This window comes from Oncorhynchus mykiss, chromosome 2 (assembly GCF_057628025.1).
Source record: "Oncorhynchus mykiss isolate SJ-2025 chromosome 2, ASM5762802v1, whole genome shotgun sequence".
In the NCBI taxonomy this organism is placed as follows: Eukaryota; Metazoa; Chordata; class Actinopteri; order Salmoniformes; family Salmonidae; genus Oncorhynchus; species Oncorhynchus mykiss.
In genome coordinates, this window is record NC_143023.1 from 77,889,448 (window position 1) to 77,917,246 (window position 27,799).

General features: G+C 41.9%; 2 protein-coding genes across 3 annotated transcripts; one reads left to right on the forward strand and one right to left on the reverse strand.

Annotated features, from left to right (window-relative positions):
- Positions 1-101: 101 nt before the first annotated feature.
- fbxl13 (F-box and leucine rich repeat protein 13) lies at positions 102-27,766 on the forward strand. Of its 2 annotated transcripts, XM_021572820.3 has the most exons (21): positions 102-492; positions 688-794; positions 1,381-1,474; positions 1,743-1,810; positions 8,108-8,262; positions 8,991-9,100; positions 9,751-9,855; positions 12,551-12,646; positions 12,870-13,005; positions 16,134-16,186; positions 21,529-21,629; positions 23,823-23,952; positions 24,894-24,992; positions 25,137-25,257; positions 25,705-25,867; positions 25,961-26,080; positions 26,178-26,304; positions 26,388-26,471; positions 26,611-26,745; positions 26,824-26,987; positions 27,084-27,766. In XM_021572820.3, the coding sequence occupies exons 1-21, from the start codon at positions 418-420 to the stop codon at positions 27,304-27,306; spliced, it is 2,466 nt and encodes an 821-aa protein (XP_021428495.1). In that variant the 5' UTR covers positions 102-417; the 3' UTR covers positions 27,307-27,766. The 2 variants fall into 2 exon arrangements, with proteins under 2 accessions (XP_021428495.1, XP_090064581.1); XM_090208455.1 differs by having other exon boundaries at positions 25,705-26,080.
- On the reverse strand, positions 13,126-24,266 carry LOC110496798 (leucine-rich repeat-containing protein 17-like). The gene is made up of 3 exons (XM_021572824.3): positions 23,893-24,266; positions 15,134-15,271; positions 13,126-15,013 (listed from the first exon to the last, which is right to left on the reverse strand). Exons 1-3 carry the CDS (start codon positions 23,922-23,924, stop codon positions 14,716-14,718), a joined length of 468 nt encoding a protein of 155 aa, XP_021428499.3. The 5' UTR covers positions 23,925-24,266; the 3' UTR covers positions 13,126-14,715.
- Positions 27,767-27,799: the final 33 nt, after the last annotated feature.

The following is a 27,799-nucleotide window of genomic DNA, read 5'->3' on the forward strand; positions in this document are numbered from 1 at the left end:
GCAACAATGCCTTTCTGTATGTCATGATATTTTGAGTCAAATAGAACCTATTTTGAAAACATTTTAAAAAAAGTTGTTTTTGTAGCATAACTAGGAATGTCACATTTTTGACTGATATTATGACTGTCTGTTTGTTTCATATTTGCATATATGTCAATTCCACTTTAACCGTTTTAAATGTCAACTTCAGTAGGTTAGGTCAGAGTTCGGACATCCCAAGGACCCAGATGAGATTTTTCCGTACACCCCCGACAACATGGAATCTTGGTTACTAGGTAACGGTAAACTGTACATGGAAGTGTCCAATCAGAGAACAGACCGGGGCCTGCTTGCAAACTTCTGTGTTGACAAATATTTTGATAATTTTCTATTTAGCTAGTTAACGTTATATTACCTACTTTGGGATGGAGTTTTGATATGGCTTCTTTACAAAATGCTGACCCGGCGTTGAGGGAATATATACTGAAGCATTCCTTGCCCCAAATATTTCAGGTGAGACTTTTACAATGTCACAAATTTTGCCATGCCAACTCTCGTAACCCTAACATAAAATAGCTAGCTAGCTACAGTGGCTAACGTTAGCGAGTTCAAGAGCCATATAGCAGTTGGTAGTTAACTTAATTAGCTAACGTTATATAGCTACATTTGTCCCGTAATATGTACAATACTCGTGTTGTGTTTCAACAGGCATTATTAACAGGTTTATGTGTGTCGTGTCCTGAAAGTCCATTACATTTTCTGGAAAGGAAGATTGTATCTATTCAGGAAAACCGGGACACTGCTGAGATTGATTGGTGAGTAACCTGTCACAGTATCCTACTTCTGAATGGTCTATATAAAATGGTTGTGACCTATAAATAAAAACATCTCAAAACTTCCACTTTATGAAAAACGGTGTAGGGAGTAAGTCACTGCACATGTGCATTTTCTTATTTTCAAAAAATAAATATTTCCAGGCACAACCGGAACTGGCCACCCCTCATAGCCTGGTTCCTCTCTGGGTTTCTTCCTAGGTTTCTGCCTTTCTAGGGAGTTTTTCTTAGCCACCGTGCTTCTACATCTGCATTGCTTGCTGTTTGGGGTGACATCTTCTGATGTAAAAAGGGCTTTATAAATACAATTGATTGATGGATTGATAAAGGTTCAATTTGGATACCCACTTGCTTTACTTATCAACACTCCTGAACACTGCAGTGCAAGGCCCACAGCACAATGAATGCAGTTTGGTCTGAGTATAATGACAGTGATAGTTTCATTGCCATGTTTGAAATGCAAGAGGGATTAGAATTTAGAATCATAGCTAAACTCAAAACTTTATGATACCAGGTTGATAAAAGCTGCAGTGAATTGCAGAAAATGTTAACAAAGCACTGTCTCTAGGCATACATGTGTTGACGATCCAGAACAAGTCGCCGTGACCTCACTGGCAGGAAGCATGGTGCATGACATCTTTGGGAAACGAGATGATACACTGGTAAATTTATAAATAAAAGCACTTTTCGTTGAACAAGTCATAAGTATTTGGACAAATTCACTTATACTGTATTAAAGTAGTCAGAAGTTTAGAATTTGGTCCCATATTCATTGCACTCAATGACTACATCAAACTTGTGGCTTTACAAAGTTGTTGGATGCATTTGCAGTTTGTTTTGGTTGGTAAGGTTTAGTGGTTTCCTACATACATGCTGTACATGAACATTTTGAAAATGATCTCACCTTTACATCTTTCCTTCCCTCAACAGTTTCTCTCCCATTTGTTTGAGAAGGCCTACTCCTGTTACAGAATAAGTTTAACAAATATGTGCTTCAAGTAAGTAACCCCTGTTATCTAAAGCTCACCTATTGAATACAAAAATGGTGTCCCATTTTGAGAACCATGTTTAGTTGGGATACCGAGAGGATGGATGGGCGAGGGGGGTTGAGTCTTGGGGCACTCTGGTAGCCACCACTGTTGGAAGACAAAGCTTGTCCATCCTGTCTGGAGGAAGAACTGGAAGGGAAAGGCCTTTGTACTGTAGGGGCATAGCCAGTTTGAGACACTTTGAATGGCTGCTTGACATTAGGGATTTGTTCACTCTGGACATCAAAACTGTTATAAGCACCACCATCATTTCTAAAGCTTGAGTCAGAATTACAAAGACTTCCATAGCTCTTTGAAACAGATTCTCCTGCAGGGACTTGGTTAGAATGATACAAGGGAACAGAATTAGGGCCTTTACTGCCATTACCACTGGGAGAGGCTGGACCTTGGGTAGAGATTATAGGATCAGGGACTGTGTCCTTGCAATTGGGCTTTGGACAGGCTCATGAGGCTGTAGGCTGGCTCTCTCAAACTCTGGGTTGAACTGCAGTCATTTTGGGCAAGCCCTTTCTCAATAGGGACATGGATAGTTTGGGATATTTGCCTTGGCAGCTGAATACGGGGGACATGTTCATTCTACACAGTGTCCAAGGTTTTTTGGAAAGATCTACCTGGCTTAAAAAAGGTGTTCCTCATAGACTTCACAAATTGTTTTAAATCATGAATGGTTGCAACACTGACATTCTTGACAATGTTACTAAGTGCTTGCCTATCATGTAAAGGGTTGTAGGGAGTTTGGACATCATTACCAGTGCTAGCATGTTCAGACTCTAGAACAAAGGTGCTGAGAGAGCTGGGATGAACTCATTGGGCTCATGCTGTGCGGAGATTCCGATCTGGGCAGAGCCAGAATGGCTAGAAACATGATCCCCATAAACACTGGAGTGACTGGGGTAGTTGACCTGCTCCACAGTTTATCTTGACTCATACTCGCTTGTGACAGTTCCACCCTTGGGCATTGGCCTTGGTTCAGTTGGAGTGGAGACAAGTTGTGTGAACTGCCCAGATTCCTGGGATTGGGTGGACAGGTTCTCTCTGCATAGAGACAAAGCTCGGGGATGGTTTCCTTCAAATGGACTGGTAGCTGGTGTCTGCAGAGCCAGAGTCTGGACCAGGCCCTGAGAAGCCTCTAGATTTCAAGAGGCCTGAGGCATCTCTAATTTTCTATTTGATTTATTTTACCTTTTTTAACGAGGCAAGGCAGTCAAGAACAAAGGGGACGGGGGCTGGGATAAAGATAATAAATAAATATAGGACAAAATACACATCACGACAAGAGAGACAACACTACATACAGAGAGATCTAAGACAACAACATAGCAAGGCAGCAACACATGACAACACAGTATGGTAGCAACAGAACATGACAACAACATGATAGCAACACAACATGGCAGAAGCACAACATGGTGGCAGCACAAAACATGGTATAAACATTATTGGGCACAGACAACAGCACAAAGGGCAAGAAGGTAGAGACAACAATACATCACACAAAGCAGCCACAACTGTCAATGATTCAGTCTTTGAATGAAGAGATTGAAATAAAACTGTCCAGTTTTTTATTTATTTATCTGTTATTTTACCAGGTAAGTTGACTGAGAACACGTTCTCATTTGCAGCAACGACCTGGGGAATAGTTACAGGGGAGAGGAGGGGGATGAATGAGCCAATTGTAAACTGGGGATTATTAGGTGACCGTGATGGTTTGAGGGCCAGATTGGGAATTTAGCCAGGACACCGGGGTTAACACCCCTACTCTTACGATAAGTGCCATGGGATCTTTAATGACCTCAGAGAGTCAGGACACCCGTTTAACGTCCCATCCGAAAGACGGCACCCTACACAGGGCAGTGTCCCCAATCCCTGCCCTGGGGTATTGGGATATTTTTTTTAGACCAGAGGAAAGAGTGCCTCCTACTGGCCCTCCAACACCACTTCCAGCAGCATCTGGTCTCCCATCCAGGACCAACCCTGCTTAGCTTCAGAAGCAAGCCAGCAGTGGTATGCAGGGTGGTATGCTGCTGGCAGTTTGAGTGTTTGTTGCAGCTCGTTCCAGTCGCTAGCTGCAGCGAACTGAAAAGACGAGTGAACCAGGGGTGTGTGTGCTTTGGGGACCTTTAACAGATTGTGACTCGCAGAACGGGTGTTGTATGTGATGAGGGCTGCAGTAGATATCTCAGATAGGAGGGAGTGAGGCCTAAGAGCATCAACCAGTGGGTCTTGTGACGGGTATACAGAGATGACCCGTTTATAGAGGAGTATAGAGTGCAGTGATGTGTCCTATAAGGAGCATTGGCGGCAAATCTGATGGCCAAATGGTAAAGAACATCTAGCTGGTTGAGAGCACCCTTACCTGCCGATCTATAAATTACATCTCCGTAATCTAGCATGAGTAGGATGGTCATCTGAATTAGGGTTAGTTTGGCAGCTGGGGTGAAAGAAGAGCGATTACGATAGAGGAAACCCAAGTCTAGATTTAACTTTAGCCTGTAGCTTTGATATGTGCTGAGAGAAGAACAGTGTCCCATCTAGCCATACCCCCAAGTACTTTTATGAGGTGACTACCTCAAGCTCTAAACCCTCAGAGGTAGTAATCACACCTGTGGGGAGAGGGGCATTATTCTTAACAAACCACATGACCTTTGTTTTGGAGGTGTTCAGAACAAGGTTAAGGGAAGAGAAAGCTTATTGGACACTAAGAAAGCTTTGTTGTAGAGCATTTTATGGGGAGGGGCCAGCTGAGTATAAGACTGTATTATCTGCATTTACATGGATGAGAGAGCTTCCTACTCCCTGAGCTATGTTGTTTATGTAAATTGAGAAGAGCGTGGGGCCTAGTATCGAGCCTTGGGAAAGCAGATGTTCTGATGTTATACACTGCACATAAGGTGCTCCGTAGACCTCCGTAGATGTGTACTGAATGGATATCCACGCATAAAAGGGATTCCTAAGGACATACACAGGGTGTAAGGTTGAGTCTAATATTATCAAGGTTGTTATGCTATTCAGGTCAATATGCAAGACATGCTTATCACCAAACGGGACAGAATTCTCAACTTTTTGGGCAGGAAAAAAGTTAGCGCTGATCAATATGGGTGTGACACATAGAGAGATAGACACATAGGACACATCATTGTATCACGAACTCCGTAGCTGATGTGAGTAAGACCTTTAAACAGGTCTTACTCACATCAACATTTACAAGGCCACAGGGCCAGACGGATTACCAGGACGTGTACTCCGAGCATGCGATGACCAACTGGCAAATGTCTTCACTGACATTTTCAACCTGTCTCTGACTGAGTCTGTAATACCAACATGTTTCAAGCAGACCACCATAGTCCCTGTGCCTAAGAACACTAAGGTAACCTGCCTAAATGACTACTGACCCGTAGCACTCACGTCTGTAGCCAACTAGCCATGAAGTGCTTTGAAAGGCTGGTCATGGTTCACATCAACAACACTATCCCCGAAACCATTGACCCACTCCAATTTGCATACCGCCCCAACAGATCCACAGATGATGCAATCTCTATTGCACTCAACACTGTCCTTTCCCACCTGGACAAAAGGAACACCTATGTGAGAATGTTATTCATTGACTACAGCTCAGCGTTCAACACCATAGCGCCCTCAAAGCTAAGGACCCTGGGACTAAACACCTCCCTCTGCGACTGGATCCTGGACTTCCTGACGGGCCGCCCCCAGATGGTAAGGGTAGGTAACAACACATCCGCCTCGCTGATCCTCAACATGGGGGCCCCTCAGGGGTGCGTGCTCAGTCCCCTCCTGAACTCCCTGTTCACTCATGACTGCATGGCAGGCACGACTCCAACACCGTCATCAAGTTTGCCGATGACACAGTGGTAGTAGGCCTGATCACCAACAACGATGAGACAGCCTATATGGGAGGAGGTCAGACACCTGGCCGTGTGGTGCCAGGATATTAACTTCACCCTCAACGTGATCAAGACAAAGGAGATGATTGTGGACTACAGGAAAAGGAGGACTTTTTTAAAAATTTTACCCCTTTTTCATGGTATCCAATTGTTTTAGTAGCTACTATCTTGTCTCATCGCTACAACTCCCGTACGGGCTCGGGAGAGACGAAGGTTGAAAGTCATGCGTCCTCCGATACACAACCCAACCTAGCCGCACTGCTTCTTATTAACACAGCGCGCATCCAACCCGGAAGCCAGCCGCACCAATGTGTTGGAGGAAACACTATGCACCTGGCAACCTTGGTTAGCGCGCACTGCGCCCGGCCCGCCACAGGAGTCGCTGGTGTGCGATGAGACAAGGACATCGCTACCGACCAAGCCCTCCCTAACCCGGACGACGCTAGGCCAATTGTGCGTCACCCAACGGACCTCCCGGTCACGAACCCAGGGTCTCTGATGGCACAGCTGGCGCTGCAGTACAGCGCCCTTAACCACTGTGCCACCCGGGAGGCCCCGCCCCCATTCTCAGCGACGGGGCTGCAGTGGAGCAGGTTGAGAGCTTCAAGTTCCTTGGTGTCTACATCACCAACAAACTATCATGGTCCAAACACACTAAGACAGTCGTGAAGAGGGCCTGACAAAGCCTATTCCCCCTCAGGAGACTGAAAAGATTTGGCATGGGTCCTCAGATCCTCAAAAGATTCTACAGCTGCTCCATCGAGAGCATCCTGACTGGTTCCATCACTGCCTGGTATGGCATCTGCTCGGACTCCGACCGCAAGGCACTACAGAGGGTAGTGCGTACGGCCCGTACATCACTGGGCCAAGCTTCCTGCCATCCAGGACCTCTAAACCAGGCGGTGTCAGAGGAAGGCCCTAAATATTGTCAAAGACTCCAGACACCCTAGTCATAGACTTTTCTCTCTGCTACTGCATGGCAAGCGGTACCAGAGCACCAAGTCTAGGTCCAAGAGGCTTCTAAACATCTTCTACCCCCAAGCCATAAGACTCCTGAACATCTGGTCAAATGGCTACCCAGACTATTTGCATTGCCCCCCCCCCCCCTCTGTTATTTTCTTTGTATAGCCACTTTGATTACTCTACGGACATGTACATAATGACCCCAATTACCCCGCACATTGACTCTGTCCCGGTACCCCCTGTATATAGCCCTCCTATAGTTATTTACAGCTGCTCTTTAATTATTTGTTATTCTTATCTCTTACTTTTTTGGGGGGGATTTTCTTAAAACTGCATTGTTGGTTAAGGGCTTGTAAGTAAGCATTTCACTGTTGCATTCGGCATGTGACAAATTAGATTTGATTTGATTTGTGTGAACAACACAAATCTGTCCACAATTTTTTCAGTGTGTTAAAAACAGGCACAAGTCTGATTATAAAGTCGTTTTTTTCAAAGTTTCAGAAATGCCACGTGCGTCCACTTATATCAGTGCTTTTGTAAAAAACCTAACCACTACGAAGCTTCTATTTGATCAAATAAGCCTCAAGTAGCAAATTAGCAATTCCATTTTTTTATTGACCAAATTCGGCATTCTCTCATTGACCTCATTGACTAAATTAAACTGGGAACATCTCTGGCATCTTCCTGAAGATCACTGATGTCATGATATGACCTCGTTTTTTGGGGGGGGTTCTCAGTTGTCTTGAAAGCACCAATAGAACACCACTCTTCCAATTGATTAGTCAGTTCCAAAGTAAATCATCAGCTTAGACATCAATATGAAGCTTAGATACTGTTTCAAAAATAGGCCTACAATGCAGTTGACAGTTAATAATTCTAATTTTATTAACACACTTTTGTCTATGAAGAGTGGCGGCCAATAACTTAAGATGTGTGATTGAAAGCAGATCTTCTCCCTGGGTCACTGGTGAACAAGCTGGGGGTTAGCTGGGACACTGTACTCTGTATTTCCTTTCACCTCCCTCTGTTGCAGGTAGTACAGGCCCTGGGAGGATGATATCAGTATCTAGTATCACCGACAGCTTTTGTCTAGGAAACATATGCTGCTTTCTGAATAGCTGAGTATCTGGGGGGAATAGCTCATTGAGGAAGTGAAACCTTTTGGGGTGTTGCAGATATAAATATACTGTATAGAACAATCAAAGACTTCAATTCAACAAGATAAGTGAGGCACATATACTGTAGGTCTATTCTTACCCCTATTGAATGAAAACGTCCTTGGTTCATGTTCTGCCCTGCTGAATGAATGAAGGTGTACAGGATCAGTCCTACCTGCCAACTCACTGAATTAATGATGGTTGTGTTTTGTGGGCGCCGGTAGGGCGTGGAAAAGGTTCATCTGGAATAAGCGGAAGGAGGCCAGGGAGTTGACGCTGAAGATGGAGACAGCTGAGAGGCACTACATACAGAGGGGCCTGAGGGTCGCACTCTGCAAGTGGGTGGAGTGGGTACAGGTCTGCAAGAGAAGGCAGAACGGTAGGCAACTACTATTGGCATGTGTTGCAGAGTCATTGATATAGCCTAAAGAGTTACTGTAGGTAAAGTACAGTTTAAGCATCTGGAATATTAATGGGTGCATTTTTGGCACCTTAAAAGATATTTACATTTTGGTTAAAATAGTTTACCAAACTGTAGGCCTATCTATGACTCTAATGCATATTTATGCATTACTGTCAGAGCATTACTTGTCTGACCTCAGTTCATTCATGTGCTTCAGTACAGAAAAAAAACAACTAAGTTATGCTTTAGTATCCATGTGAATCACCTGTCTTTTGCAAAGCTTCAGAATACAGTGTGAGAACATAGTTCTGAAAACAGCATGGCTTGTTTTTGGTCAGTTATGTTAAGTGGGTCAGCTGAAAGTCATTAGCTAATACTATATATCCAGACTAGTCTCTGCTGTTAGTTTAACTGATTTATGCTTTGACTAACTATGACTATTTATAGTACTCTGTATCATGGCTGTTGTCTTTTAAAAGCTGTCAGGATGTTTTGCATTATGAATGACTGTATACATTTTTATCATTTTTCCCTTGGGTCAGTGACTCAGTTATGCTTATTGTGTTAAAGTGTTGGCATAAAATACAGTTGCAACATCCATGTTTCTACCAAAAAGTTTTTTCCGCAAATATATAATTTTTCGACAGTATATTATTCACATTTTCATGCAGGACATGTATAATGCTTGTGTGTTTTCCTCTTAGATGCCATGAAAAAGATCCAGCGAGTGTGGAATGCTATCCACTGTAAGATTGTCATAGGTGCTTGGCGCTATGTGGTACAGGACTCAAAACGGACAAAGGAGTACTTTGAGGTATGGCTAGACGAGATTCATCTGATTAGTATTTACGGTATACCAATTAAGAATTCGATTTTTAAAATGTTACCTTTATTTTGACTTGGTGTCAGTGCTGAGACCAAGGTCTCTTTTCCAGATGAGCCCTGTTTAGCACAACAACAATACACATCAAAATACAATATACCCATTAAATTACACATCAATATTAACATTCAAATACACATTATTATGCTCAATACATGAAAAACAAAACACAATCATAAAAAACAACACCTTCTTCAGTAAAATGGTCTCCTAACAGCCTTAGAGGGTACAATTATTCCTATTTGTAGATCATTCCACACATAAGGTGCAAAATAACTAAAAGCAGATCTACCAGAGTTAGCTATCCCTGAGACCGGGTCTGGTATCTCTTGCATATATAAGTTAACAAGGTAAGGTACGGCGGAAGTTTAAACCGGAGGACTTGATAAACAAACAGAGTGCAATGCATTGGTCTACGAGACTTCAGAGAGGGCCAGTCTACTTTCTGATACAGAATGCAGTGATGTGTACTGAACCTATCGCCCGCAATAAAGCGTAGTGTGCTATAATAAACTGCATCCCATGGCTTCAATACAGTTGCAGCTGCATTCATATAGACAATGTAATGTGTGTGTTGTCAGAAACTGGAGAATGGTCTGTTGGAGATGAGCAGTAAGGACTCTGACGTTGCCATTGGAGAGGGACATGATGGACTCTCACTGCTACCTTGCAAGCTCTCAATAAAGGTACTCCTCTCTCTCTCGCTATTACTGTCTCCCTCATGCTCACTCGCTAAACTTGCCTCCTCTTCTTTCTCACCCTACATTCTTATGAGTCACATGTTCACCCCAGTTTTCTTCTTTAACTGTCAGATTAATTGTTTGTGAAGATTCCTAGCCTTCATGGGCAGAGGTCACCTCTATTGCATGCATCATGACTTATGATGACCCCAGTCCTTGTCCCTTCTAAGGCCACATGGGGGTCGTTCCATATGATTTTAGTCACTTTCTGACTGCTCCCCTTATGATTTGAACGAAACCTTCCCTACATGTTTGTCCATGGTAGAACCAGAAAGATGGTTGAAGGTCCACACATCAGAGAATGTTGACTTGAATGGGAATACACATTGTTTTGAATTAAACTGTCAGTCTTCCATAGGAAACCTATTGAAATCATAGAAATATAGATAAAAGAATAGACATTCCCATTCAAGTTGACATTCAATGGTGGCTGGACTGGCGGCCATATTTCTGGTAGTAATTGAAACTTAAATTTAAATATCAGTGGTGTACGAGCTGATTGGCAGAATCTACCGCACACCCAAAACTGATTTGTGACGGTGCTGTAGGCAAAAGACGAAACTGGAGAAACAGGAAAAAGTCTGCACACTACCAAATATATTTTAATTATAGCTGAGCAGTGAGTCAAACGTAATTACAGACACCTGTGGTAATCTAAAGTACCCAAAAGTGCCACTACATGTCATAATATCATATAGAAATACAGGATAGAACAGAGCATGTTATACTGTAGATGTATTTCTACTAGAACGAAACATGTACACGACATTGTTTCTCCAATGGTGTACCAGCTAAATTGCTGTGGTCTGAAGGGATAGGTCCATTCTCTTGAATTTAGCTTCTATGATTGAAATGACACCCACCCTTTATTCAAGAGAATGCTGTGTCTCAATCAATGACGAGCACAACACAAACACTTCAGACAATGTAAAATAGGGTCTATACTACAACATATGTGTATGAAAAAAAAGATCTGAGTTTACCCGTGTTAAGAGAATTGATGTTAAAGGTTAAGAAATTACTTAATTTTTATAAATAAAAAATAAATACAAATTAAATAAATTATTAAATAGCTTAACAACCCTGTTTGTAAGCTTTCAAATGGTATCAAACTCAACCCTTTATATTTTTCAGTGATGAAGACATGGAAGTCTCATGGTAGGGTGGGGTATGCAAAATGGGTCAACTTTGAGCACCTCTACTCCTGAATGTTTAGGCTTTCAGGTCCAAAACGTCACTTTCTGACCACTTCTAGAATGGGCAAACATGTTCGAAAGGTTTCGTTAAAGGCCCAGTGCAGTCAAACTTGATTTAACCGTTTTTGATGTTTTCACACTGAGGTTGGACTAATATTGTGACATTTTGAAAATTATGATACTGCTATTTTAGTGTAAGAGCTGTTTGAAAAGACTGCCTGAAATTTCTGCCTGTTTTGGTGGGATGGAGTTTTGGCCTGCCTGGTGACATCACCAGGCGCAATATTATTTAATAGATTAATAAGAAAGAGAGTTCCAAACCTCTCTGCCACTAACAGCTAGTTTTCAGTTTCCCCCTCCCTACTCAGACCACTCCCAGACAGTCCTAGCAAAATTCTTGCTTGAAAAATTGCTCTTAGCTAAGAAAGGAGGTAACTTAATTATTACCCCTGAATTGATTTGATATTGAGCTAGAAATGGCTGCATTGGAACTTTACAATCTATTATGCTCTATTATCGGTTGCCATTGCAGTTGTGTGTGTGTGTCGAATGACTCTCTCTCCCTCTGGATGATAGTGTTATTGGACCCATTTCTGAGAGTTGTTACTCAATAAAAACATGTTCCCCTGTATATTTTGTCTTCTGGCCAAGCAAGACTTGTTTTGAGTTTGGAGTGGCAGCGGGGGTTTTGTAATCAGCAGGGGTTCATGTTTAGTGTGAGGGGAAATGCTAGGATATGGTTCCTATATAGAAAAAAGTGAGCCTATTACATGCTATACAGGACTGTTTTGTCTGGGACCACCCCTGTAGGCATCTAGCAGTTAAGGCTTATTTCTTGGCAGTGATTACTACGCTGTTTTTGTCAAAAATGTTGCCCAAGAAATATTACTGGGACATGACTATGTTTCGGAAAGGAGCACAGCTCCTAAATGCTTTGTTGACATTCAGTATTTTTTTGTCTGTTTGTAAAGGTAAAATCAAAATAATTGTGGGAAAATAGCAAGAGGAATGGGGGCAGAGAGATTGTTCTGCAGTGTTTTCTTCTTATGAAATAGATTCAGATGAACTCACAATCGCATTGCAAAGGGCATAAACGGTATGGGTGAAACGTTTGAATTGACTTGCAGTAAATCAAGGCCTATGTTGAAGTGTTGTGTTGCGAATGAAAAGTGGTAGATGTGTCAGATGTTTTGGTCAAATTTGACATTGTTCTGAAATGACACCCAATAGCCTTGTAGTTAATTTGATAGGAAATAGGGTATACTTTCAGATGCAGCCATGCATAACATCTTTAAACACCAGATTGACTGAACAGTTGCTATGGCAGTGGTCACTAACGCAGGTCCTGGAGAGCTACAAGCTAGGTCGTAAAAATATCTCTATCTTCAACCTGTGCAGGGTTGGGTTGGTGACAACTGTTCCATCATAGTATTCTGTTTGGTCAGGTCTTCCAGAGACTAGACGTAGGAGACCTGCTGAAATGTGCAGAAGTGTGTCGGACCTGGAAGGCCATCGCTCAGACCTGCTCACTGTGGAGTCGGGTCAGTATAGCACACACTCACACACACCACAATGACAGGTACTGAAATTACCATAAACATTTAATGTAACATTAACTAATTGTTGTCAGTGATTTAACTCTTATGTCTACAGCATGTCTACAGCATGTTCCACGGTGCTTTCAGGTCTAATATATCCCTTGTTACCTGTTGAGTCCGGATGTGTCCTGTAATGTTTCCTCCAACATTTGTCTCTGAATGACAGATCAGTTTCTCTGTGGAGAGGGACTGGATCACAGACCGCATCGTGGAACAGATCCTACAGAAGTACCGGCCATTTGTAGTTCACCTTAACATGCGTGGCTGCACCTCTCTACAGTGGCCCAGCTTCAAATGTATCAGTGAGTACTAGCATATACACACAGACATACACACACACGCATGGGTGTAAAGATTACATACCTGCATGGAAGCGTATGCACACACACTAACACACATACAACAAAAATGCACAATTACGTAAATGTGATTGTGTTTCATTTCACAGCTACATGTACATTCAAATGACTCTACCAATATAACATTTTTGTCATCTCTAAATCATCTGATTGAGACAACACTGACAAAGCAGGAACAACAATATTAAAACAAAGTTAGTTTCACCATCTGATACAGACTAAATTTAAATGATCTATAAAATAAGACTAAAAAGTATTTAAAGAGCCACTGAACACACTGATTGGCACATGTGTTTTTCTGTTGCTCATTAGAAAAACAGGATTTCAGTCTTGGAGGTGTTTCCAGCCCGATTCCGTGTTTGGTTAATTATGTTTTTCCCCCAACCCTATTTCACTTCTTCAAAATCCCCAGAATGAATGTAAGATAACTCTCAAAAATCTGAAAATAATGTAGATGTTTTTGCCGAGGATGTTTTAGATGCGCAATTTTACATCTACAGTTGAAGTCGGAAGTTTGCATACACTTAGATTGGAGTCATAAAAAAATAAAAATAGAACTGTTTGGCCATAATGACTATCGTTATGTTTGGAGGAAAAAGGGGGAGGCTTGCAAGCCGGGGGTGCTTTGCTGCAGGAGGGACTGGTTCACTTCACAAAATAGATGGCATCAGGAAAACTATATGGATATATTGAAGCACCATCTCAAGACATCAGTCCAGAAGTTAAATCTTTGTCACAAATGGGTCTTCCAAATGGACAATGACCCAAAGCATACTTCCAAGTTGTGGCAAAATGGCTTAAGGACAACAAAGTCAAGGTATTGGAGTGGCCATCACAAAGCCCTGACCTCAATCCCATAGAAATGTGTGGGCAGAACTGAAAAAGTATGTGCGAGCAAGGAGGATTATAAACCTGACTCAGTTACACCAGCTCTGTCAGGAGGAATGGGCCAAAATTCACCCAACTTTTTGTCGGAAGCTTGTGGAGGGCTACTCTAAACGTTTGACCCAAGTAAAACAATTTAAAGGCAATGCTACCAAATACTAATTGAGTGTATGTAAACTTCTGACCCACTGGGAATGTGATGAAAGAAATAAAAGCTGAAATAAATAATTCTCTACTATTATTCTGACATTTCACATTCTTAAAATAAAGTGGTGATCGTAACTGACCTAAGACAGGGACTTTTTACAAGGATTAAATGTCAGCAATTGTGAAAAACTGAGTTAAGGTGTATGTAAACTTCCAACTTCAACTGTAACTAAGGTGTTTGGTGCAGTATTTCTCAAGTAAAACAATGCAGGACGTGTTGTCTTATGTAAACAGTCGGCACTGCTGAGCAGGTCTGTCTATTATATTGGATAGAGAGCAATCACCACAGTTGTTCACCCCATGTTAGTGTACAAATGGACATTGTCAAATCAAAACCCAAACTTAATTTACCTGTTGTAACGCATGGATTTTCCAAACTCCGTTTTCGACAAGACTTTATGACCAAAATTTTCCTATTTACACTTTGTAGTCAAATTTGACACTAGATTAACTGTTTCTGATTCATATCAATGTAATTTTCAAAGGGATTCATTGCTTTTTAAAGGCAGTCGCTCTTTAAAGATGTTTAAGATGTCAGTCATTCCATCCTTCGGTGGTTGTTTAATTCAATCTAGTGTTGCAGTATTTCGGCGGTCCTTTTAGATGTGCCGGCTCCACCTCCTCCTCCTCTAGCTCCCCCTGCAACACCATAGCAGTGTTCCACAACTCCGGATCTGTCTGGCCGTAATCTTTCGGGCCGTATTGTGTCTGATTGTGTTCTGTCTGGCCGCAGGCTCTGTTGTAGGAGTGGACGTAGTCCTCCACACTCTTTCCTCCATGCTTGGAAGGGGGGTGGCACAGCAGGCCAGAGTGGGTCACCCCTGGGTGCAGACGTAGCCAGTACACCAGGTAGTGGATGCTGGAATGTTGATTTATTTATTTCATGGTTTATTTACGAGAGACAGGGGATTTTGAAACATTGACACATTGAATGGTCAAATGCATTGTACCCATAATGGGTTAGTATTTAACTACCCACCTGTAGTTACAGACCCAGGGGTTTCCCCCCAGCCTTAGCAGGGACAGGAAATAGAGGTCTTCTAGAACACCATAGTTGAAGAAGTGCAGGCTGTTGTTGTACTGGTCAAACTCACGGAGGTGGAGGAGGCCAGACGGGCTGAGAGAGGGAGAGGAAATCATTTTTATCATCAATAGTAAGGTGAAATTAATAATTTCTTCCCTTTTTAAGTACTTCTAAAACTGTACTGTGGATGAGCATTATACAATTTGCCTATTCTAACATTCAATTGAAACTACCTGAATGCCTTGATGCCTGTCTACCTGCTTCATATAGCAAGCCACGGCCATGTGACTCACTGTCTACAGTAGCACACCATTTTCGTGAACGTCTAATAAACTGGCCACTGAGTGGATACAGAGTGAGAGTGGGGGAAGAGAGTTGATGTCTCTAGCTCTGTCAAGTGGCGCAGCGGTCTAATGCACTGCATCTCAGTGCAAGAGACGTCACTACAGTCCCGGGTTCAAATCTAGGCTGTATAACATCTGGTCCCATAAGGCAGCGCACAATTGGCCGGGGTAGGTTGTTATTGTAAATATGATTTTTTTCTTAACTGATTTGCCAAGTTAAATAAAGGTTCAATGTTAAAAAAAATAAATTAAGACTCCTCGGAGGAATGGGGGTTTGTCATTCCGTTGGCGTGACGTGGCCTATGAGATAATGAGATAAAAAAACATATCTGTCACACAAACTCACATGTACACACACTTACTTGTGTTTTAGTTCTAACCTGCTTGCCAACTAAGTAAATTAATGTAATTATGGTAATCCATATCTGAAGGGAATTTTCAGAGAAACACAAACATGAGGCTGGACAAAAACATGCTCAGAGACATAAACCTTTAATAACCCTCTACAGTCTAAGCCCTGTCTAAGCCAGGGGAGGGGTGGGAGGGGGTTCTACTAAGCTATATGAAATTGTTCTAAGAAGGTTGTACCTTTGTATCCCTCTCTTTCCCAGGTGAATGCAGAAACCTACAGGAGCTGAACCTTTCAGAGTGTTTCAACATTAAAGTGAGTAATGGCCAGGTCTACTCACGGGTACAAACTACCCTCTTGTCTTATATATTAATAGTACATTTGAATATATTAATAGTACATTTGAATAGAAAACAATTTGAAGTTTCTAAAACTGTTTGAATGATGTCTGTAAGTAAAACAGAACTCATATGGCAGGCAAAAACCTGAGAAAAAAATCCAAACAGGAAGTGGGAAATCTGAGGTTTGTAGTTTTTGAACTCAGCCCTATCGAATACACAGTGGGATATTGGTTATGTTGCACTTCCTAAGGCTTCCACTAGATGTCAACCGTCTGTAGAAACTTGAATGAGGCTTCTACTGTGATGTGGGGCCGGATGAGAGCTCTTTGAGTCAGTGGTCTGGCAGAGAGCCAGGTCCTGGTCATGCGCATTTCACATGAGAGCGACCTGCGTTCCATGGCTTTTCTACAGACAATGGAATTCTCCGGTTGGAACGTTATTGAAGATTTATGATAAAAACGCCCTAAAGATTGATTCTATACTTAGTATGAAATGTTTCTACAACCTGTAATATAACTTTTTGAACTTTTCGTCCGACGTTCAGCTGGACCTGCACGAGCGTTTGGATTTGTGTACTAAACGCCCTAACAAAAGTAGCTACTTGGACATAAATAATGGACATTATCGAACAAAACAAACATTTGTTACTAGGATTCCTGGGAGTGCATTCTGATGAAGATCATCAAAGGTAAGGGAATATTTATAATGTTATTTCTGATTTCTGTTGACTCCCAACATGGCGGATACATTTTTTTTCTTCTGAGCGCCGTTCTCAGATTATTGCATGGTTTGCTTTTTCCATAAAGCTTTTTTGAAATCTGACACAGCGGTTGCATTAAGGAGAGGTATATCTATAATTCCATGTGTAATGCTTGTATTTTCAAGATTTATGATGAGTATTTCTGTAAAATTGATGTAGCTATTCAAAATCACTGGATGGTTTTGGAACTACTGAACGTAACGCGCCAATGTAAACTCAGATTTTTTTATATAAATATGAACTTTATCAAACAAAACATACATGTATTGTGTAACATGAAGTCCTATGAGTGTCATCTGATGAAGATCATCAAAGGTTAGTGATTCATTTTATCTCTTGTGCTTTTTGTGACTCCTATCTTTGGCTGGAAAAATGGCTGTGTTTTTCTGTGGCTTGGTGGTGACCTAACATAATCGTTTGTGGTGCTTTCGCTGTAAAGCCTATTTGAAATCGGACACTGTGGTGGGATTAACAACAAGATTACCTTTAAAACGGTACAAGATACATGTATGTTTGAGGAATTTTAATTATGAGATTTCTGTTGTTTTGAATTTGGCGCCCTGCACTTTCACTGGCTGTTGTCATATTGATCCCGTTAACGGAATTGCAGCCCTAAGACGTTTTAAAGTGAGTAATGGCCAGGTCTACTCACGGGTACAAACTACCCTCTTATCTTATCTTCCAGAAGTGAAATAAAACCCAACTGTAGAACAGAAGGAAAAAATTCACCAAATCGCCCTTTCATCTTTAGTTTATATGCTTTTCATTAATTCTCTCCATAGCAGTGATGGAATGGCACTGTTCTGAAGTTCATCACCACTCATAAAGAGAGAGTTGAAGTCAGATTATGAAATCAGGGCTCAGGTGGAGGGTGCAGTTGCTTCTCGTGTATTGTGATTTACAGTTACGATTCATCTCTACTGATTACACAACATTCTTTAAATAACAAAATGCCTATAATAATAATAATATGAACATTTTCTACATTAAACATTTTGTCAACATACAGTGCCTTCACTTCAGAAAGTATTCACACCTTTTGACTTTTTCCACATTTTGTTGTATTACAGCCTGCATTTAAAATGTACTAAATTGAGATGTGTCACTGGCCTACACACAATACCCCATAATTTCAAAGGGTAATTATGTTTTTAGAAATTTTTACAAATTAATACAAAATATAAAGCTGAAATGTCTTGAGTTAATAAGTATTCAACCCCTTTGTTATGGCAGTGGTGTGTATTCATGGGTACCAAGGGAAGCCAGGCTTCCCCAAATATTTGACCAATAAATACCAACAATTATATAATCACTTATCTTTCTGTGTTTTCATAATTTTCCATCAATTCGCAAGTGGCTGAATCTCACTGGAGAAATCATCCGAGCGAGGTAAACAGCGCCCCTCTCTCTCAGTATGTGTAGCCCATGTGTCTGATGCTGGGCTAAAAGAGTATGACATATTGCGGCCGTAGCGTTTGATTGATTGATGACAGCAAGCATTTGGCTTCCCTTGATAAACAAATTATAAAATTATTAGCCAATCAGAATTGAGCTAAGCTCAACTGTGGGTTGTCCTAGTGCTGCAAAACGCCCCCAAGTGAGGCCAGTTTGGATTTGGCTTCACACCAATCAAATCACATCCTAAGCAAAACATCATTTTAGTTTCTGGTCTGTTTGTGTTGATGTCCTGCAATAACTAGCTTGCTAAATTGTCCCTTTCCTAAGCCATGGATGGATATGGGGATTTGGACTTGTGGTTTTGACTTAATTCTCTGGACAGGCCAATGATTATGACAGCAATTCTGATCTAACCGTAAATGAATATGGTGTGCCACTGGCCTGAGACGATTGAAGTTCAATATGTAGCCTGGCCATTTTAGACTCACGTTAATTAGCTAGCTAACTTACCTGGTGCATTGTTGCCCATGCTAGGAAGTTAGGCTATCAAGGATTTTAGCGAGGTAGCCTATGACAACAAAACTAAAAGCGTACTGTATGACAGAGCCATAGACCGTTTTGCCAACATGAAAGAGAGGAGGATGGCATTGCCGTTCAACTAGTCTACAAGTAAGGTGAGTCAAAAAATAATACTACTTGTGCACCCACCGCCCACACACACGCTCACACACACACTCACACACACGCTCACACACACACTCACACACACACTCACACACACACTCACACTCACACACACACACATAAATCAGTACCATGGACAGCCACATGATATTTAGCAACATTGATTGGACTAAATAGTTTTTGGTATCTTCAAGTTTGTTTTCAGTGTATTCAACTAAGCATATATAGCCTTGTTGATTTGATGGTTTGATCACAATATAGTAGCCACATCTAGGAAAACCAAAGTTCCAAAGGCTAGGCCATATATATATATAGTATATAAGAAGGCATACAATAAGTTTTGTATTGATTCGTATGACAACTTGGATGAAAAATTACTGAGGATAATAGCGGACGATATTGCCACTCCTATTTGCCATATCTTCAATCAGAGCCTACTAGAAAGTGTGTGCCCTCGGGCTTGGAGGGAAGCTCAAGTCATTCCGTTACCCAAGAATAATAAAAGGCCCCTTTACTGGCTCAAATAGCCGACCAATCAGCCTGTTACCAACCCTTCGTAAACTTTAGGAAAATATTGTGTTTGACCAGATAATACTATTTTACAATAAACAAATTGACAACAGACTTTCAGTACGCTTACAGGGAAGAACATTCAACAAGCACAGCACTTACACAAATGACTGATGATTGGCTGAGAGAAATTGATAAAAAAAGATTGTGGGAGCTGTTTTGTTAGACTTCATTGGGGATTTTGACATTATTGATCGTAGTCTGCTGTTGGAAAAACGTATGTGTTATTGCTTTACAACCCCTGCTATATGGTGGATAAAGACTTACCTGTCTAACAAAACACAGAGGGTGTTCTTTAATGGAAGCCTGGACCAACATAATCCAGGTAGAAACAGGAATTCTCCAGAGCAGATGTCTAGGCCTACCACTCTGGTGTCGTCTGCAAACTTAATGATTGTGTTGGAGTCATGCCTGGCCATGCAGTCGTGGGTGAACAGGGAGTACAGGAGGGGACTGAGCACGCACCCCTGGGGATCTCCAGTGTTGAAAATTTAGCAAGTTGTGACTAACCTGCTTGGATTTTAAATTGTCATGGTCAAAACATGTTGATACATCAGTAGCTAAGATAGTCTTCTATAATAAATAGCTGCTCTGCCTTCTTAACACTATCAACAAGGCATCTTAATCTTTTATTTTTATTGGCCAGTCTGAGATATGGCTTTTCCTTTGCAACTCTGCCTAGAAGGCCAGCATCCCGGAGCCGCCTCTTCACTGTTGACGTTGAGACTGGTGTTTTGCAGGTACTATTTAATGAAGCTGCCAGTTGAGGACTTGTGAGGCATCTGTTTCTCAAACTAATGTACTTGTCCTCCTGCTCAATTGTGCACCGGGGCCTCCCACTCCTCTTTCTATTCTGGTTAGAGACAGTTTGCTCTCTTCTGTGAAGGGAATAGTACACAGCGTTGTACGAGATTTTCAGTTTCTTGGCAATTTCTCCCGTGGAAAAGCCTTAATTTTTCAGAACAAGAATTGATTGACGAGTTTCCGACTAAAGTTATTTGTTTCTGGCCATTTTGAGCCTGAAATCAAACCCACAAATGCTGATGCTCAAGATACTCAACTAGTCTAAAGAAGGCCAGTTTTATTGCTTCTTTAATTAGAACAACAGTTTTCAGCTGTGCTAACATAGTTGCAAAAGGGTTTTCTAATGATCAGTTAGCCTTTTAAAATGATACACTTGGATTAGTTAACACAATGTGCCATTGGAACACAGGAGTGGTGGTTGCTGATAAGGGGCCTCTGTACGCCTATGTAGATATTCCATTAAAAATCAACCGTTTCCAGCTACAATAGTCATTTACAACATTAACAATATCGACACTGCATTTCTGATCATAATGATATTATTTTAATGGTCAAAAAAATTGATTTTCTTTCAAAAACATGGACATTTCTAAGTGAACCCAAACTTTTGAACTGTCGTGTATGTAAATTAGATATTTATGTATTTAATTTTCAATAAATGAGAAAACAATTCTGAAAACATGTTTTCCCTTTGTCATTATGGAGTATTGCGTGTATATTGGTGAGATAAAATATATATATTTAATCAGGCTGTAATACAACAAAATGTGGACTAAGTCAAGGGGTACCAGGCTCATCTAGATGGTTGCAGCTGTTGGGGATTTTCTTTACATGCCTTTGGCCACAGCTGAGTACCATAAAAAATATATTGTTGTTTGTTTAGTGGTCTTGTTTGTTTTTAGATTAGATTGGATAACACTGTCTATGAGACGTATAAAGAACTCTGAGGGCTCATTTGTAATGTGCTATGAGCTGTTATGCATGCTTATATAGTCATATAATGCTATAATATGTGTGATATGTGATAGGACCAGAGGCACTATAAATGTAAATACAGAGATGGTATGAATAAAATGTAACCTTGTGTTGTCCTTCACCAGGATGAGATGGTGTGTATGATTCTAGAAGGCTGCCCCACTCTGCTCTACCTGAACCTGTCCTTCTCATATGTGGCCAATGGGACTCTCAGAGAGCTCTCCAGGTAAACACCCATAGACCACAGCTACTCCAGTGATGGAAAATGTTTCCCATTTCATTAGAACACAAGGTAGAACACGACCGGTATAATGTCTATTGCTCGTGTTTCTTGGCCTAAGCAAGTCTCTTCTTATTGGTGTCCTGTGGTTTGACCATTTTTTGACCATGAAGGCCTGATTAACACAGTCTCTGAACAGTTGATGTTGAGATGTATCTGTTACTTGAACTCTGTGAAGCACTTATTTGGGCTGCAGTTATTGTTTCATGTCCCAAACACCTGTTGGGTTAATGTCAGTTGCTGCTTTTACCACCTCTTGTCAGCAAAGCCATTATAAGGGCCTGTTATTGTTCCCTCTGTGCTGAAGTACCCATTGGCCCAAGCAGACAGAGCCTGTACTGTGTCTATCTCTGTCTTTGCCTGTCTGTCTGTCTGTCTGTCTCTTTCCTTCTGTCTCTATCTCTCGTTCTCTTGCTCTCTCACTCTCTCCTAATCTTAACCATTTGGGTCTCTCTCTCATATCCTAATCTAAACCATTTGGGTCTCTCTCATCTCCTAATCTAAACCATTTGGGTCTCTCTTATCTCCTAATCTAAACAATTTGGGTCTCTCTCATCTCCTAATCTAAACCATTTGGGTCTCTCATCTCCTAATCTAAACCATTTGGGTCTCTCTCTCATCTCCTAATCTTAACCATTTGGGTCTCTCACTCTCATCTCCTAATCTTAACCATTTGGGTCTCTCTCTCTCTCTCATCTCCTAATCTTAACCATTTGGGTCTCTCTCTCTCTCTCTCATCTCCTAATCTTAACCATTTGGGTCTCTCTCTCTCTCATCTCCTTATCTAAACCATTTTGGTCTCTCTCTCTCATCTCCTAATCTAAACCATTTTGGTCTCTCTCATCTCCTAATCTAAACCATTTTGGTCTCTCTCATCTCCTAATCTAAACCATTTTGGTCTCTCTCTCTCTCATCTCCTAATCTAAACCATTTTGGTCTCTCTCTCTCTCATCTCCTAATCTAAACCATTTTGGTCTCTCTCTCTCTCATCTCCTAATCTAAACCATTTTGGTCTCTCTCATCTCCTAATCTAAACCATTTTGGTCTCTCTCTCTCATCTCCTAATCTAAACCATTTGGGTCTCTCTCTCTCATCTCCTAATCTAAACCATGTGGGTCTCTCATCTCCTAATCTAAACCATTTGGGTCTTTCTCATCTCCTAATCGAAACCATTTGGGTCTCTCCCCCTCTCTCTTCTGAATGGAAAATAGTCACTTAAATCCCAGGCCACAGCTATTACTCATGTCATAAGGATTACCCAACACTGTTATCCCAGTGATGTAGTGGAATGATGTGGCACGACGAAACAGAAATACTGAGAGGAACAGAGAGAGAAACAGATTGAGAAATAGAGAAACTAAATGTCTGTGTGAGCGCTTGCAGGACCTTGACCATGTTTATTTGTATCCTTTGTATCCAAAGAATGTTACACCTGAAAGCAATTCCATAGGCTCAGTTTTCTTTTAAACCTTATGAGCTTATAGACTAGAAATCATTGGAACCTAGCAGTGTGAAAATGCTTCACAGACCTGGCTGAGAATTAACCTGGAGAAATAGTCTTATTTCAGTTCAATTGCAAAGACTTTCAACCCTCAGCTGCTGCTGTCAACACATTCCTACACGCCACTCTCTCTCTATGGCAGTTCCCTTCTCTCCTCCTCTCTGTCTCTTTGTCCACCCTTCATCTCTGCTGTTCTTGTGGGATTTCTCTTGATTAACAATGTCTAAACTTAGGTTTCTAAAGAAAATATTCTCCCAATCAGATGCCACAGTCAATTGACAACTCTGCCAACCTCACGTCTCACCAACCCTCTCAACCCCTTTCCTGACATCCTACCTTGGTCGTTCAACTGCTGCAACCCAGCCAGATGTCAAATAATCATTCATATCCTCACTATCCAACCTCCACACCTTCACAAACTCAAGATTGTGAGAAGACTTGAATTAGTGAAATCAGGCTGATAACAGACTGCAGGTGCACATTGGCTTTAGAAATACTTTGGAGTATAACTTTTCCAATACAAATCATGGAACTTTAGAGGTGCCTTGAGCACATCCAGTATGGATATAAGGCTAATACACAGCCAGTTGTTGCCCAGTACTGCTCACATATTGATCTTAAACCCCCCGTCTGTCCAGGAGCTGTCTGAACCTGCAGTTCCTGAGTCTAGCATGCTGCCGTATGTTCACTGATAAAGGCTTACAGTACCTGGCCTCAGGGAAGGGCTGCCACAAGCTCATCCACCTTGACCTTTCTGGCTGCACTCAGGTCAGTTCCTATGGTCCTCTCTGATCTGTATGTCTCCTCTTCTATCTGCTTCAACTATATCCAGATGAGTTTGTGCTCCTCTCTTCTCCAACACGTCTGTGTCCTCTGCTACCCTGCTGTACTGAAGTCAGTTTGCGTGCTCCTCTCATTTACAAGTATGTAGGTTGATACTGGGATTTGAGAGAGGTTCTCTCTCTGACTCTAAGAGAGAAGGAGGTGGCTACAGCTAACACACTGGTTTTAGATTGCAACAGTCACCAGAGCCAGCGTTGGTCCAACTCCAGCTGGTTGAGTGTTTGTACTCTGCAGAGAGAGAGAGAGAATGGTCACACTGCCCACAAAATGAGGTGGAAACTGACCTGCACTTCCTAACCTCCTGCCCAATGTATGACCATATTAGAGACGCATATTTCCCTCAGATTACACAGATCCACAAAGAATTTGAAAACAAACCCAATTTTGATAAACTCCCATATCTACTGGGTGAAATACCACAGTGTGCCATCACAGCAGCAATATTTGTGACCTGTTGCCACAAGAAAAGGGCAACCAGTGAAGAACAAACACCATTGTAAATACAACCCATATTTATGCTTATTTATTTTCCCTTGTGTACTTTAAACATTTGTACATTGTTACAACACTGTATATATACACACACATATGACATTTGTAATGTCTTAATTGTTTTGAAAAATGTTTACGGTTCATTTTTATGGTTTATTTCACTTTTGTATATTATCTACCTCACTTGCTTTGGCAATGTTAACACGTTTCCCATGCCAATAAAGCCCATTGAATTGAGAGAGAGAGAGAGAGAGAGAGAGACTGCAGCCAACCTGTTTGTTTTAAATTACAAAGTGTACACACTGGCCCTCTCCATCTTTCTCTCACCCACCTACTCTCTAATGTACTCTGTGTGTGGTGTTTTGTCCCAGCAGATCTCAGTGGAAGGTTTCAGGTACATAGCAGCGGGCTGCCCTCTGCTCCAGCAGATAGTCTTCAATGACATGCCTACTCTGTCAGACAGCTGTGTGCTGGTACGTGTGGAGCTACCAGACAACTCATTTAGGTTCTGGACAAAATGATTGGGAGTAAGACCATATTTTTAACCTCCATTGGCTACCTGTCATTAATGAGTGAATGGACCTCTGCCTGTCACTTAGTCTGGTTTCTTCCAATAGGAGCTGGCCTCTAAGTGTCACTCTCTGTCTGCCATCTCCCTATGGGACACGCCCCATCTCTCAGACTCCGCCTTCAAAGCCATCGCTGAGGTGGCCAACCTCTCCAAGTTCAGTGTTGATGGTGAGTGTGTGTGCCTGAGTTGTGTCATGTTCCATGTCTATCTATTAGTGTTCTTTATTTGTCTTGGCAACAATCATTGTGGTGAGTCTTGTTCCCAGGGTGACGTCTACAGGAGCTCTGATTGGGTAACTGAGTGAGGCGCTAGGCCTCATTTCATGTGATTGGTCTGTGACATCAAACCATGATGCAGCAGCCAGCAGGTCATGTAGTTGGTCAACCCTGAAACTTTGCTGTCCTCGAACTCTTGGCCTTATACAGTGCTGTATCTGGCACAAGTCACTGTTAAGTGATTAGCCAATCATTATAGCTCTTCAGCCAAAGGAGATGGTCAGTTTGTTTCTGAGGATGTGATTAGTCATGTAAGACAAATGGTTCAGGGGCAGTATCAACACACACACTTTGTTTGTTATGGTGCGTGTTATTACAGTTGTCCATGTGTTTTTGTAGGTAACAGTCGTATGTCAGACATCAGTTGGAGGGCTCTGTGTCGTAGCTCTCCAGGCCTTACGAGACTCCATGCTGCTGACTGCCCTAGAATGACTGACTCCAGCCTAAAGTCCATGGGCGCCCTCAAAAACCTGGTCTACCTCAACATCTCACACTGCAGCAGGTGTGTATGTGCGCGTGTTCTGTCTCTCTACGTTAATGATATCGGGCTGTGCTACCTGACTGCTTGTGTGTGTGCGCTCGTGTGTGTTCGTAGGGTGAGTGACATGGGGCTGCGGTACCTGACTGAGGGGCCTTCTGCCTCTAAACTGAGGGAGCTGAATCTGAGCAACTGCAGCCGCATCAACGACTTAGCTATCATGAGGGTGGCTCAAAAGTAAGGTCATATAAAAACTTGCGCGCACACACACGCATATATTACACACAAGTACTGTACACACTGACAGACTGGCGTGGTGTGTGTGTGTGTACAGGTGCAGTAAGCTGAACCACCTGAGTGTGTCTTACTGTGATAACCTGTCTAATTCTGGTCTGGAGTGGCTCAGTAGCTGTTCCTCTCTCCTCTCTCTGGACATCAGTGGCTGCAACATCATGGACCAGGTAATGCTCCCATACGTTGCCGTGTAGGTGTGTTGTATTACAGTTAGCTATCTAAAACACTCCAACACAACTTATGTTTTCAGGGGTTGATTGCTCTAGGTGGGAACCCTGGCCTGAAGAAGCTGGTTGCCTCTGAGTGTGTCTGGATCACTGACATTGGCATAGAGGTACTGTTTACTTTGTGTTCTGCAGTCTGCACAGTACCTTTTGACTGTCTGTGATACCTCATTGAAAGAGTGTTAAAGGAATTCACTTCTTAAAGTAACCCTCCTCCTCTTCTCTCTCCTGTTCTCCCTGTGAAAGCAGAAGTTCTGCAGGCAGGCGAGAGGTCTGGAGTATATTGATGTGTCTCACTGTGTAGCTCTATCTGACCAGGCCATCAAGGCTCTGTCCTTCTACTGCAGGACTATAGTCACGTTACGCATGCCTGGCTGCCCAAAGGTATTCACACACACACACAAACAAACAAACAATATTACCAAAATGTCTTGCCTATTGTCTATGCACTTCCCCTATCAGATGACAGACCTGGCGGTACAGTACTTGACAGTAGGGCGTCACTTCCTGAGAGAGCTGGATGTGAGTGGCTGTGTCCTGCTGACTGATCGCACACCACGCTTCTTACAGACAGGCTGCCCACAGCTCAACACCATCAACATGGTCTACTGCAGGGGAATATCCAAGTAAGACACGCATACACACACTTCAACTGAAATGAAATGTCTAGAAACTAAAGATGTAACACTGGCAGCACAGTAGCAATGTGTGTGTGTGTGTAGGCAGGCGGCTCTGAGGCTCCAGCCCTGTGTTGAGAAGTGGGAGCACAGTAACGATGACGCCCCCTACTGGTTCGGCTATGACAGTCTTGGCCAGCTGCTGCAGCCAATCGGACGACCCGACAAGATCCAGGACACCTGGGAAGAAGAGGAGCCAGCACCAAGAAACAACAAAAAGAGGAATTTGATAAAGGCCTGTGGAGAGGACTACGAATACACAGCATGAATACACACACAGTCCATGCAGATAAACAAACGCACAACGACTTAGTTTATACAGTACACACACACCGCCTCACAATCTAAGGTAAATCAAATCCCTAACACATACACTGCACCTTACATTAACTCTAGCTCAGATATCAAGCAACGGGAAGGAATGGCCAAAGATTAATAACCAGAAAACAATATTTTGTATCTGAGAATCAATGCAGTATATACATTTATGCAGTTTATACAGAATATACATTTATGCAAAGCGTCTGCATCATACTGTTTCAAAGCTTTCTTCTATGCATTGCAACACAAGACAGATGATTGAATTTCATAATTACATCATAAAGAAAACAATTTTAGCTTGGAAATAATCATTAAAAAATAAATGTCCTCAATATGATTAGATTTATTTGTCTTTGTCAACACTTTTCCCAGTTTTTTGTATTTGCAGTAAATTGATCCCCCCCAAACCTATTTTGTACATTTTGCAGTTTCTACCCTGT